This window comes from Coffea arabica, chromosome 5e (genome assembly GCF_036785885.1).
Source record: "Coffea arabica cultivar ET-39 chromosome 5e, Coffea Arabica ET-39 HiFi, whole genome shotgun sequence".
NCBI classification, from domain to species: domain Eukaryota; kingdom Viridiplantae; phylum Streptophyta; class Magnoliopsida; order Gentianales; family Rubiaceae; genus Coffea; species Coffea arabica.
In genome coordinates this window covers 54608390-54622310 of record NC_092318.1, presented here as the reverse complement: position 1 = coordinate 54622310, position 13921 = coordinate 54608390, and the positions used below count along the sequence as shown (strand labels likewise).

Here is a 13921-nt window from a genome sequence, read left to right as displayed (position 1 = left end):
TTGCCTGCATGCCACGTCGCATTCTCACTAATGCCTGGACTCTCACCTTTTTTTCTTTCCTGGCTACTGTGGACTTGAATTTTTTTTTTTTTACCATTGACTTGACTTGATAACTTTTTTTTCTTTTTTGTTTTAAGTCATTCTGTTTTGCAAGTTATTAGGTAGACGAAGCGACCAGATCGATCCCTAAACTACTTATTAGAAGCCAAAATAGTCCCTGAAATTTGATGTCTGCCCAATTTAGTCCCTCAAACTATATATTCACATAAGCCAATCTTGATTTCTCTTCTTTTTTATTATTTTTTTGGCTAAACCACAAATGATACAAAATTTGCCATTACAAACCCGGTGAATAAAGGAGGTCAAAAGAAACCTTACACTCCAACCCACATTAAAATCATTAAAAACACTTTATCATTGGTGAAATATGAACAAATCCAAATTTATGGGAATGAAAATAGGTTTCTCAAGCAAAACCTAAACCCAAAATTTCAAATCCCATTGAATTTTACCAAACAACCCTAGGAGGACCAATATAATAGGGTTGGGAGTTCGTTACAACAAGATGATGCTGAACCAATTTATATACTATTATATAGGGTTAAAAACAAAAAAATCCTCTGTGGTATACCTAATATACAAAAAAGTCCCCCATGATTTTAAAACATATAAAACGACACCTCATATTTTGAACTAAATTGTAAACTAACAAAATTCCTTAAATTTAACGAAATCCGGTAAATTTAACGGAAAATTTAACGGAATCCGTTAAACTTAACGGTAAACTTAACGGAATCCGGTAAGTTTAACAGCAGAAACCGTCATTTTCGTTAACTTTAACGAGTTCTGTTAGTTTACAATTTAGTTCAAAATGTGAAATGTCGTTTTGTATGTTTTGAAATCACGGAAGATTTTTTTGTGTATTAGGTATACCACGGGGAATTTTTTTGTTTTTAACCCTATTATATATTGTAAGTGTGGCGAGGTAACGAAGATAAGAACTTCATGAAAGAATGCCAATCTAGCACAGAGATTTCATCATTGCCAAAATTACAGAGTAGTTGTTTTGAATATTTCTCTTGCCATTGTGGTTTGCAATATAATTTGTAAAATTTTTATTGAATACAAAGTAGCTATGATTGTGGTTTCTTCAACTCAAGTAGCACAGTTCACCAATGCGTAGGAAAGCAACTACTGCTATTCACGGTTTACTGAGAAGCAAGAACATGGAGAAAGTGCACAAAACACAATTTTGGCTAAAAATAATGAAAAGCTAGCTTTTTAAAGAAGTTTAAAAGACTATGGCAAAATCAAGGCTAATGTTGGCTATTATGCTTCTAAGTTGGGGTTTATCACTTGCTACATGGTTGAATCAACCATGCCTTATAAAAGCATATGAAATTATTTTTGCATCTAGGGATTCACAATATAAATGAAAGGTCATAGTTTTGGGGGTAGTATTGGTTTCACAAGAATGGTGGTTGTGTGAGAAAGTAGATGTACTTGGTTATAACTTGTTCCTTATGTTAAGAATTCAAATATGATAAGATGGATGTAATGTTAATTAGATTGATTATAGAAGTTTCTGATATTGTTGTCGTATTTTGAACAATAATTTTCTAAGCTTTGTGCACAAAGTTTTCTTGGAAGAATGAAATTTGGAACATAAGAACTATACATACTAGAAAATTGTTTCCTAAACATGAATTCTGTTCCTAAATAATTTTTAATGAGGCCTGGATAGTGGGGTTCTATTTTTGCCCCTCTGTTCTTCGAGTCTTTGATGAAGAATCTTGTATCATTTGACTCAGCCAAAAAAAGAATTAGATTGACTACAAATATATAGTTGAGCGACTAAATTAGCCACAACTAATGACTCAAGGCTTTTTGTTCTTCTTGACATATATTATTTTGGCACAAATTTTTTTGGTTCTTAAAAAGAAATAGTTCGAGAAAGTTCAATTGGAAGAAATGAATTTCTAAACTTGCAGTTGCTTATTTATACCTTTTTCTACGATATGTTGGAAATTTCTTCCACTGCATTGCTAGTCATAGTGTGCAGGTTTAGAAGAATTTATCTATCAATGGCACTCTTAAGGTCAAAGCAAAACCCTTCCTTAAAACTAGTCAGCCGATCTAAGGGTGCAATTTGATCAAAGGTCCAATCCATTGGGATCGGAGCTAGAACACTCATCAATTACCTATGGTAGGGATAGTTGAGTTTTTTCTTAACTTCATTTCCAATGGTAAAGATTCGACTCTTTCTCGCTCTCTCAATCATCATACCCAACCTGCTAAAAGAATCCTCACATTCAAACTGTTCAAACGTGGGTTTGGTTGGACCTATACTTGATCGTTTGCATGCCTTTTGTTTTAGCTACATTCATTTGTTAACTTGGTAAGTTTTTGGCATGTTTTTAATAGATAAGTTTCTTTTTTCAACTTTATCTACAATAATTCTCTAGAATACTCCAAAATTTTTAAAATTAATATCAACTGATTACTAAAATTGATTATAGGAGATGTCAACTGATTACTGAAATTGGTAATTGATGAGAACTAATTACTGATGACAGAGGAGCTAAGTTTTCAAATTTTGGCAAATGTCAAAGAACCTTGCTTCGTTGTATGAATGAATTGGGCCAAAATTTTTTTTGGATTAGGTTTTTTTTTATGAATTTTTGTAACCCTTGAGAATTCTATATCATAAATTCCATAGTTTGTAAATCTAAAAATGTAAATTCATAATAAATATAATGAAAATAAATAAAAAAATTAAACACTTGAATAGACTCGTCAAGCACTCGAACCTGAAGCTAAGGAGCTCGAATTCTACTTGTTTGTCCATTCGAATAGCTTGAGCTTGACTCGAGTTTGATTAACACCGAACTTAGACAGAGCTACTCGTGAATAACTCGTCACTAATAGTACTAAAGATGGGAGTTTTACAGTAATGTTTATAAAATGAAAAGGTAAAATATATTTGACACTATTGAATCACTCTTTAGTTCCCTCAACCAAATTTAAAAAAAAAAAAAACCACTCTTTAGTTTTGTCACAATTTAGTGCAACAACCTTGGCTCATTGGGCGTGTTAGCTCAAACTTAAAGTACGCATGCAGTTCCACTTTGGCTTTTTGCAGCTTAATCAATCCCGAGTTTTTCAGTCGCCCCCATTGAGTTCTGTTCTGTCCCACCCTATCAAGGCCAACGAATTGTAGTCAAAGGCGGCCTTGTTCTTTGTTCAACTGATTAGAAATAGAACCCGATATTTTTGCGTGATACCGGGACACAATGCAGCACTATTGACTGGCTACCAAAGGAATACCAAGTACGCAAAATGTTATCAATAATTTGCTACCTCCAGATTGATAGGATGATTCATTGGACTACAGAACTACTACATCTGAAAGATTGGATCCAACTTTTCAAAGCTTCATTCCCTCCATTTTATAGTACAAGGTCTCCACAGACTCTTAACCCCAAACTAACAGAGGGCCTTTGTCTCGGCTAGGATACCGGACATAAAAAGTTTGGATCAAGTATATACACTGTTTGACCATACTAACCCTCCTCCTTCCCCATTCAGCTAAAACAGTTCTGTACATTATACAACCCATGTCATGTACAATATTGCCCATCCAGCAATTTAAACACATGCTCCACAGCTGAAAAATCAATGTCAAACCCATAACTCTGCCCTCCATATTCAAAGTAGAGGTACCCTTTAGACGATGAAGGTGGAGGCAGGATCTGAGATACTTCTGGAAACTCGTTGCCCGGTGGTGAAAGAACATCTTTTTTCTTTAGCGACAAGTATATATCAGCTACTAGAAGCCAAACAAGATCGGGGTCTATGGATGCGAGACCCACAAGAGCATTTATAGCCGCGTCTCGAAGACCCATAACACCGCTACAAGCTATTCCTACTACAAGACCACTAACCTTCTTCAGGACTGCCTCTAAAGCCGAAGCGCTCCTTTTATTCTTAGCTATATCAGCAATCATGTTGAGCACCGCTGCCTGAACTTTTAGGTCAGATAGCTCGGCTACACTGCCCTCAGAAGAGAAGGAAACGCTCCCATAAGGAAGCTGCAAAGGAGTTCTATCCTCTCTTGAAATGGGCTTTTTCTCATATGGGGATGAGCCTAGAAGTTTCCACAAGTGGATCCCATTGGTGTGAAAACGCCGAGAAAAGAAATCTCCTCCACAGATTTGCACCATGTTGCTAATTGTACATGAACACCTTTGGACAGCCTACGGGAATAACCAAATTGAGAAGTCAAAATCTGAGACACATGCAGAAGTGCAAATGAAGATAAAAACAATTAGTGCAAAACCAATTTGAAGGTGTCAACAAGCAACACCAACTTAACCATATCCTATGAAGACTGATCAGAGATAACCAATCGAAGAATTCTGATCTTCAAATCAACCTTAAGTCAGCCACTAAGTTGGTGTATTGCCAAATCAGGCACCTAACATCACCAGCTATAGCCAAAGGTACATGAGAACACCAAAGAAGAATCATGAGTTTTTGTTCTCATCAAAGCTTACAGCAGAAATGCCTAGTAAATGTTGATTAATGTAGGTTTACATTAATACTTTTAGAAAGAGTCTACTCATTCATACATGGATCAAGCAGATTTCCAAGAACCCAACCTCGCTCACTGAATGCTGTTTAGTGTAACAGCTATGTGGACATCTAAAATCCCTGATCACATATCTAACCTGGACATGAACACACACTTAATTGTTGATATCATGTAAACAATCCACCATACTAGGCTGCTTGGCCACTATTGTTTAAATGCAGTATACACCACAATGTTGGCAACAACGGACTAAGAAGACTTCAAAGATAGAAAGAAGTTATATCACACTTTTGGCAACAAACCTACTGAAAGTTATGGAACACTCACCACTGGATTCTTATTTCGAACACAAGCAATCAAGAAAGGCCAAATTTTGTTCATTGCAGGAAGCAATCTGTTCTCTCCAGCTTCATCCTCAGCTGCATCTAGTGCATCTCGAAGGTTATGAAGTGAATACAAGTCGAAGATTTGATGAAGTGCTGCTTTAGCTTTCTTCTCAAGCTTGTAGGCATCTTCCACCTTGGCAAGTGTCTCAATGGCATCCTAAATAAATTTAAAAACGAAGAAGAAGGAGAAGAAGAGCAATATAAAGCGAGAACTCATAATGTTAACCAAACCTCAAAATAAATCTATTATGCTATCTATACATTTCTTATACATCATAGATACAATTGTTAAAAGTCATCCTTTCATCTGGTATTTTCAATTCAGTGGTGGTTTATTGGGCATCTAAAATGCAGCAGCTATAGATAAGACTTAAAAGGGAGATAATATTGCTCTACAATGACCCTAGCTGGGGCAACTAGATGAGAGATCATTTCAGACCAACTTAAGATGAAAGATTTCTCTAATATTAGACGTTTTAAGAACAGCAATCCAGAATGTTTCCAAATTGGGTGTGTGTAATAAATCTAGTACTACAAGGGTACAATTGGAATAGGTGAATTTAATTCTAATTGAATAACTGTAAATTAGTTACACAATCCATTTGTCAGTTATATAGAGCTAGTTAAAATAGCTAGTGGGGACGAGTGGAAAGAACAAGGTGAATGTACATGCCACTTCTCATTTCTGTCTAATACAACATTCTCTTTCTTCCTCCTGCAATCTGCTTCATCTCCTTCTTCTCTCCCTATCCACTTCTCTCTTCCTTTCTTTTCAATTCTCTCTTAACTCCCACCACCAGCTGAATCTTTACAGTGAGCTATTTCAAGAAAGTGTTGCAGGCAACTGAATAAAAACTAATAATGCTCAAAAACCTATTAGAAAGTCTCTCTTATCTGGCACATGACAGAAAACTCATTTTACAAAACAATAAGTGCTTGGTACCATTAATACGTAGAAGAAAGATGCTAATAGTAGTATTGATCTGGAAACTGCAGAAGCAATACTCTGTCTAGCAAGTCTGCTAAGAAGGCAAAAGCAACCTCCTCAAGGTTCAAACAAAGATTTCTGATCAATGCAGTTAACGAAATACTGAGAAAATTAGATACTATAGAGAAAATTCCATACCTCAATTACATCAAGAGCTATCAAGCAAGCTGCTAGCATAGATGAAGCGAGAAGAGGAGCAGCAGCAATTAGACAAGAACCAGCAATTGATCCAACTATACTCCTACATCTTCTAGAATCATTCAATTTGAACAGAACTGATTCCCAATGCTGTATCTGTCTACTGTCATGATTGTAACAGATACCCACCTCTGTTTCCCAAAAAATATCAAGATGTCAAAATATTTAAGGGCATTCATTCTGTCATAGGTGACCATCTACATTATAAAAAAAAAGTAAGAACAGATGTCACTTACAATTTACACATGTTACAAACAAGAAGGCCATTGTTTTGTTGTAAAAAATGACATTTTGAAGAGCTACCTACTGGCACAACATAGAAATTCATCCCCCAGCAATCCTAAGAGTATCTTCCTTAGGGTTAAAAAAGAGATGAAATTACAAGTAAAGAAAAAAGGGAAAATGCATCTATTGTGTAAGCATGCTAAAATCATAAAGACACCAATTAGCAATAACGCACAGAAACAAACTTCAAAACAAAGACGATATTCATGAACTAATCACACAACTAGTTTGTCACAAGTATTTAAATCTAGAAGAATGTACAATGAGTTAATAACAGCAATTATTTTCAATTTGAAAACTCAAAAGTATATACCGTTACATACTAACCAGATCCTGGAAATGCAACTGTTCTCAGAAGTATGTATGTTTACAAATCAAGCATTTTTCACAAAACTTTCAGAGGTACTAACCAGATTCTGGGAATTCCACAGTTGCATCAACTTCAATGGATGATCTTGAAGAACAAAACTCATTCCCTTTTCTCTTCTCTAAATCTAAAATGTTGGATTTGATATCCTTGTATAATGCTTCTGCTTGATTTGGCAGAGTACAGGCCTCCTGTTTTGAAGCCTTACCTATTTCTGCCACTGCCTGAAAAAGTTTCGCAAAAGGAAAAGAAAAACAAGATCATTAAACCAATCTATTCTCCATGTAGATTAAAAAATGAAGCAATCAAACAGTCATAACAGGCTCCAGCAATTTCCATGAAAAAGCTTTGTCCTATGACCATCTATGATATGTAGAGGGAACAACAATTATGATGCTGTGTGGATGCAGAAAGTCATGGATGAGTACACAGAGATTACCTTTAAGAAGGGAACAGTCAAATCTGGGTGCTGGTGTCTGCCAAGAATTTCAAGTTCCAAAGAAACAGCGCGCATCTGTAAATTGTTCACCACGTCAGACCCTAGGTGGAGCAGTTTGAGTAATGATAACAATTGATATGGAGAGGCAGGCAAGTACTGTCAAACATTAAAAAAAAAAAAAAGCTTTTCTGCTGCAATATGTTGAAACTGGAAAAGTGAACCCATACCGGCTCCTCCAACAACGGTAGTATTTTATGAGCTACTCCGATATAGGAAAGAATTGCAGCAAGTACGTTTGGCATGTGAGGATTAAGATCCAAATGACGCAGTTGCCGGCATATTGAGTCTATTACATAGTCTGAATTTGCCAGAACTAAATGGCCCACCTACAACATATTTAAAAACTTAATGTAACTAACAACAAAATCCACCAATTCTCAAGAAATGCAACCCCTACCGTTGGGTAATCAAGTGTAGCAGCCATAATGTGTAAGACAGCATCAGATGCACTTTTAACTTCAAAATTAGAGCATATAAGATTCTCCAGCAACATAAAGAGAGAGGAGTGAAGAAACCCAGAAGAAGAAAATTCTTTCCCAAGGCACATTGTGAGGACACCAATTCCTTCAATGATAACCTGTTTAAGAAATAATAAATTCAAATCAACATTGATAATAGAGGCCCAACAACTTGTAGTGATATTGTTTAAAAAAAAAATTTAAGAAGAAGAGATATATTTCCTGGTGAAGCACAGCATTATCATTGAAGAAATGCAAAGCTAAAGCTCTGCCGCCACTATAAGACTGTATACTAGAATCTGTATGATCAAGTGGGAGAGTCCACACTTCAGGAGAAAGATATTCATGTAATACACTCCCAATACTGTGAATTAAGTTATTCCTAGCCCTGCTATGGTTACAAACATGCCAAAGGTTGTTATCTGGCACAGGTTGATCACACTTGCACGGCTGAGCATAACCATTTGCATCACATTCCTCAATCTCTTGCCATTTCAAATTGGAGTGCTGAAACATTCTTCCAAAGCTACTAATTGCTTGATCTGAAAGACCATAAATCATTTCATTTAGAATGCATACAGCAGTACTAGCCTGTCGCACCAGCTGTCCTGATCCCGTTCTATTATACCAAGACTCCCAGCTTTCCATACTGCATTCCCTAGTCCGAATCTCAGAAATCAATTTACGCAAGTAACCAAGGGGAATATCAATCGTGACAGAGAGAGATCCTTCGTTTTGGGAGTCTAGTCAAAAGAAAAGAAGATAACCAGGCTTAAGTAGAAATCACAACCAAAACAACAAAGAACAAACAAATAGTTCATGAAACAAAATCAACCTGTAAACAATGATAATCCTACAAGTCTAAGAACTGCTGCAAGCACCTTATACAGCTTCTGACCACTTATATAAGCGAACCAAGGTGGCAAGCCTGGCAGCACATAGGCATTTGACACATTTTTTGGTGGGTAAGGTACTTTGGTGGTTTCAGGGGACTCGAAACCTTCAGAACCAGCATTCCTCATAGATTTCATCTCTGCAATCGAATGCATATACCCTGCTGAAGGTGGTTTTGCTGCAACAAGCTTGTCAAGTGAGCCGGAAAATGTGGTATTCGGACTCAGGCAGAGGGCAAAAATATCCAAGAATCGAGCAGCAGTCACCTGAAAACCCATCAGAAGACAATAATGCTGACTTTTATCCATAAAATAAACAAATAAATGGAAGCCCATTGAACAATTTGCAACAGGACAAGCAAAAGTAATACATGCAATAGAACTGATGTGTTATTCCCTTTATGAACTAAAAATTAAGTTAAAAGAGGTCACAACTACGTCAAGGAATTGATGATCTGCCAATCTAAGAGACATAAAAACTAGGTTTTCTAACTCGTCTAATAGAAATGCCCATGATACAAGGGAGGTCCAAAACTAGGGCTCCATTTGGATCAGCTGTTTTTAAGGGTGTTTTTCAAAAATTTTACTGTAGCAGAGTTTTTAGAGTATATTTTGGGATATTTTTAGAAAATATTTTGGAATATTTAACAGTAGTAGAGTTTTTAAAATATATTTTGGGATATTTTTAAACATTAAAAAAAATTAGACTACTTTTTAGAGTACCTTTTAGAGTACTTTTTAAAAATTTTATTTGAAAAACTAGTTTCTCTAACCCTTATCTGATAGAAAGGCCCTCAAGAAGTGTAAAATGAGAAAAGAAAACTGGATCCCACGTACAGAAGACTGAAGTAGGTGGATGGCCACAAATCGTGGACCTGAGAAATATATCACTACAAGTAACTTCCGGGCATGTGATAGAGCCATTGACTCATTGTTTCCCAACACTGCATGTGGAATCTTGTCAATGAGCCTGAATAGATTTCAAACCAAGTAGCATATCATATTTCCGAAAACAAGGATGCGATTTCAGAATAATTTGTTCCTCAGAAGTACAATGAACCTGCTAAAGATGGCATCAAAATCATGTTCCAGATGTTCCCTATTTGATGAAAACAAATATCCAAAGAACACCTGTGCGGCAGAGGATACTTCCTCAGAGTCGTCACAAACAAGAACACAAATGCATTCCTGCATTATTAATAGTGAAGTGTCAGTCAAAGCCTAATGCCCACTAGTAATATATAACAAAACTCACATAAGAGCCATACCGACTAAGCTTAATTTGCTTCCAACTCACCAAAAGCAACAATCTGCTTCCTCTTAATGTGTAACTGCAACTTAATAAAAGTGTCTGCATGGCTGCTAAAATTCCCAGTCTCACCTTCTTCGATGGATGACAAGAAAGCTGAAGAATATGGAACAACTTAGTTATACAATGTGAGGGGAAAAAATTGCACCAAATCGTGACCTAAAAGATAAAATATATGTAGATTATATATATATATATATCCAAACCTACATGGGGAAAAGTTTTAGACAAGATTTTATTTATGTGAGCTGAAGCATTGATGATCCAATCCTTTGAACGTTCAACACGAAAAGCCCCTCTCGTTCCTTCAGGATTCACACTCACACTCTTTCTGATGTCAGGCATTGATGTACTCTTTTGAACAGCTTCACTCACATTGTGAACCACAACTTCACCCTGATCTTGAGTCTTTGAAGCCAGGTGACGAAGTTCATCCAGAAAGGAAACAAGGGGCTTCTCCTTGCATATGTGATGGACAATACTATCATCCGGAAATTGACTAAGACTAGGAAGATTTTGATCATCCTTCAGAACAATTGAAAGAAATTCTGCCAAACTCCGGATTGCTTGGTCTAAAGCTTCAGTATTTCCTGCAGCCCCACTAACCATTGTTTTGGACATATGCAGAACTTTGCCAATTTGACTAATGACACCTGGTAAAAAGAAAGCCAATGCATCTGCATTACCAACCTGCAAGAGACCACATAAGATTGATCAATACAAGGTTGTTAAATGAGCCAATATCACTGGATGGATGCCTTTACAGAATCTCAGCTCTCAAATCATGTAAACCGAATAACCAATTTCCTAGAAGATCTCCTGAATTTTGATGTATATACCTCATGATCATACGATCTCCAGCTAATCTAATCTCAAGCTACATTTGAAAAATAAACCCATTGAGTAGCTCTGTTCAGTTAACCAGTAAAATTTTCAGGAACATTACTGAAGCCTTCCACTAAAGACAGCTAATAACAAATGCAACAGAAACCATGCAAATGCCAAAAAGTACAACAAAAGACCTTAGCAATAAGCACACGAAGTGTTTTGAAAGCTTCCACGCGAAGTGTTGCGCTGCCTCGATGCCCTCGTGCTGCCTCCACATCAGCAGCCTTGATTCCCAACAACAAAATGATTTAAAAGATACTTACATGCATATATAGTAAAACTAGTTAAAATAAGGTGAAAAAAATAGATAATAACCTTAAGAAGAAGTGATAGCCAATGTCCAACAGCAGCTGAAGCAGACTCAGATTGGAGAAATGCAAGCAAACATTGCTCTGCCTCTGAAGCAGGTTTTGAGACAGAATCCTTTCTAACTAGTTGTACAGGCAAACCAACAACTTGTTTACATTGGCACAACTCATCAATACAAGGATCCAGACAAAGTAGCAAGGCTCTGAAACATTTTATTATGCCAACACGGAATTCTTCTGGTGCTTCTGATGGAGAAAGTAATGCACCATTAGTCAGTTTCTTCAGCAAGACAACCATCTGAAAAAGTAAGTGTAGAAATCCAGATGAGGGAAATAATGTTTTAAATACAATGACTTAACAGTAAATTATTGAAGAGAAATGACTCAAAATTTGAAGGAACATGAAAAATTCTTGAACAGAAAAGAAGCACCAATAAATTGAAGAATGCACACTCACATACAGACTGCACTGCTGCATTTGCAATAATACTACCCCGTAGTAAACCAGAGTAATCTTAGACGGGCTCTTTAGCATCTAATGAGTACGTGAGGTAAATATTGTACAGTCCTTTGGATAGGCTCAAATGGGGCACTACAAATCCCATCACAGAAAAGGGTAGTACAATATTGAGTGAGAGGAGAATCATTCTCTTTGGAACACAACCAGTTGTTAGCTTCATGCTTTAAAGAAGAAGAAGCCTGACCAAAAAAAAAGTACAAGGAACAAAACAGAGCACATAAATGAGGCTGCTTCTGAAATGCTACCACTCCATCAGATTATGTCATATTCAAGGAGCTAGGAAATGGGAAAAATAAGCTGAAGGGAATCATAAAGTCAATTGTTAATATCTCATTCAGAGATATGTGTAATTCAGAAGCATCCTAATTCTATCCCGTCAAAGCAGACAAACTAGCCATCATCATCAACCCCTGAGCAATCCGCAGATTAGGGTTTACAGTTTTGAAAGACACACGAAACAAATATAGAGAGATGATGAACAGCTAAGTGTAAAGCTTCGGTTTTGCTTAAATGGCATAACAAGTCACCTGATCCACAGATCCCAAAGCACATTTAGTGAGAAGTTCCTCCAGACAATCAAGCACAGTTTCAGCTACATGATCACTGACTTGGGGGGGAGCTTTGGGGGCACCGGACATGAGAGAACTTCCATCAGGATCATCACCTTTAGGCAAAGCTCGACAACCCACTGCTGCATCCAACAGAAGCAGCAAAGGAAACAATATGTAGCTGCAAACAAGAAAGATGGATCATAAGTCAGCATGCCAAAGCAAACAAAAACCTTAAAAAGGATTGTAGTTGTATTGATTTCGGTTTTCGTACTACATTGTTAATGTAGTTTTAAAAAAAAAAAAAAAGATAAAAATGTTGACATTAAAATGCAGCCTAGCCCGTAGTAATTACATTAAAGATTTCTTTTTTATTTCACAGCATCTTTGCCTAGAAAGGTGTTTTTCCGTTTAAAGTGTTTTTTTTTCTTAAAAGAAAAAACAAAATTCTGAGACTAAACTACTATTGTTTATGGAATTACATCCCGCAAAGTCATAATCAACAGATGCCCAGAGAGTGATAAATTTTTCCAGCATTAAATTTGAGTAATCGCAAACAAACAGCAATGGAAGGTGGAAGGGGCAGAGAGAGAGAGAGAGGAAAAAGAAAAGAGTACTCGAAGAAAGGCTGGAGAGAAGATGCAGGGGAGCAACGAAGAAGCTGGAGGAGTTGACAAGGAGGCGAGGAAGAAGAAGAATTGTTCTTCCTCTGCTTGCGAGGGTTGTGGAGGAGTTCAAGCAACTGTAAGCAATAATACTTGAGTTCTGGAAATATGGTGGGAGTGCTTCCTGAATAATCTTGTCCGTTGCCGCCCAACCCGCCATTGAAATTGCTGTCTTCTTCCTCTTCTTCAATCTTTCCCATTTGCCAAATTCACTACTAGTGCTACCACCAATTTGATAATCTGAGGACCCTCCTCAAACTGCTCTTCTCTTCGTCGTGGAATCCCAGCAGCAGCTTCCAAATTCCAAATTAGTACCACTCTCTTCTCTTCCGATTAAGTATTATTTATTAACCATACTATACCTATGGCGGTGAACCTGACAAGACTCTGGTGGCAATCAGGTAGTTTGAGTTTTCATGGGCCGATTGTTCTTGGATGGTGGGATGACTGCGATACAGTTTTTATGGGCCTCACATCCCAAATTACTGGTGGGCCGAGAGTAAAAATCCAAAAGACGAAATGATTGCATAGCGGGCCATGAATGATGAAAAAAGAAATGAGGCGTCCCGAAAACCCAAAAAAAAAAAAAGACGCCTCACCTCTTTTTCTTTTTTCTGTTTTGGGCTCAAAAACCTCATTTCTTGTTTTTGCTTCTTACCAAATACACCATCATGTTACTCCACATATAGAATAAAAGTGGAAATATGACAGTAAACTATTGCCCACCATTTCATCATTGGATTTTCTTGATTAGTCTTTTTTCTTCTTTAACTGGGAAACTATGCATACTACTAATAATTCTGTGGTTCTTTCAAGTTAAAAAGAACTGCTCCTGTGTTGTAGCTATAGTCCACAGCTACCGGTCATAACATTTTAGGGATCATCAAAGAGTAAGTAGCGGTCCAGAAACAATTACTAGTAACACTGTAGCTCCTATGATTTTGCAGCCCCGCGAAAACAGAGAAATGGAAAGGCGTGCTCTTGTTCCCTGATTGACTTCTTCTGATTCGAGTTG

At 36.9% G+C, this 13921-nt stretch overlaps 1 protein-coding gene across 2 annotated transcripts; it reads right to left on the bottom strand.

The window, feature by feature from the left end:
• Positions 1-3413: 3413 nt before the first annotated feature.
• Positions 3414-13285, bottom strand: LOC113687886 (uncharacterized). Of its 2 annotated transcripts, XM_072049436.1 has the most exons (18): positions 12859-13285; positions 12221-12422; positions 11631-11872; positions 11181-11471; positions 11000-11089; positions 10188-10667; positions 9966-10073; positions 9729-9856; positions 9506-9638; positions 8611-8935; positions 8001-8518; positions 7715-7897; positions 7485-7643; positions 7258-7332; positions 6862-7042; positions 6107-6297; positions 4922-5137; positions 3414-4256 (listed from the first exon to the last, which is right to left on the bottom strand). In XM_072049436.1, the coding sequence occupies exons 3-18, from the start codon at positions 11706-11708 to the stop codon at positions 3621-3623; spliced, it is 3792 nt and encodes a 1263-aa protein (XP_071905537.1). In that variant the 5' UTR covers positions 11709-11872; positions 12221-12422; positions 12859-13285; the 3' UTR covers positions 3414-3620. The 2 variants fall into 2 exon arrangements, with proteins under 2 accessions (XP_071905537.1, XP_071905536.1); XM_072049435.1 differs by lacking the exon at positions 11631-11872 and having other exon boundaries at positions 12859-13284.
• Between the last annotated feature and the right edge of the window lie 636 nt (positions 13286-13921).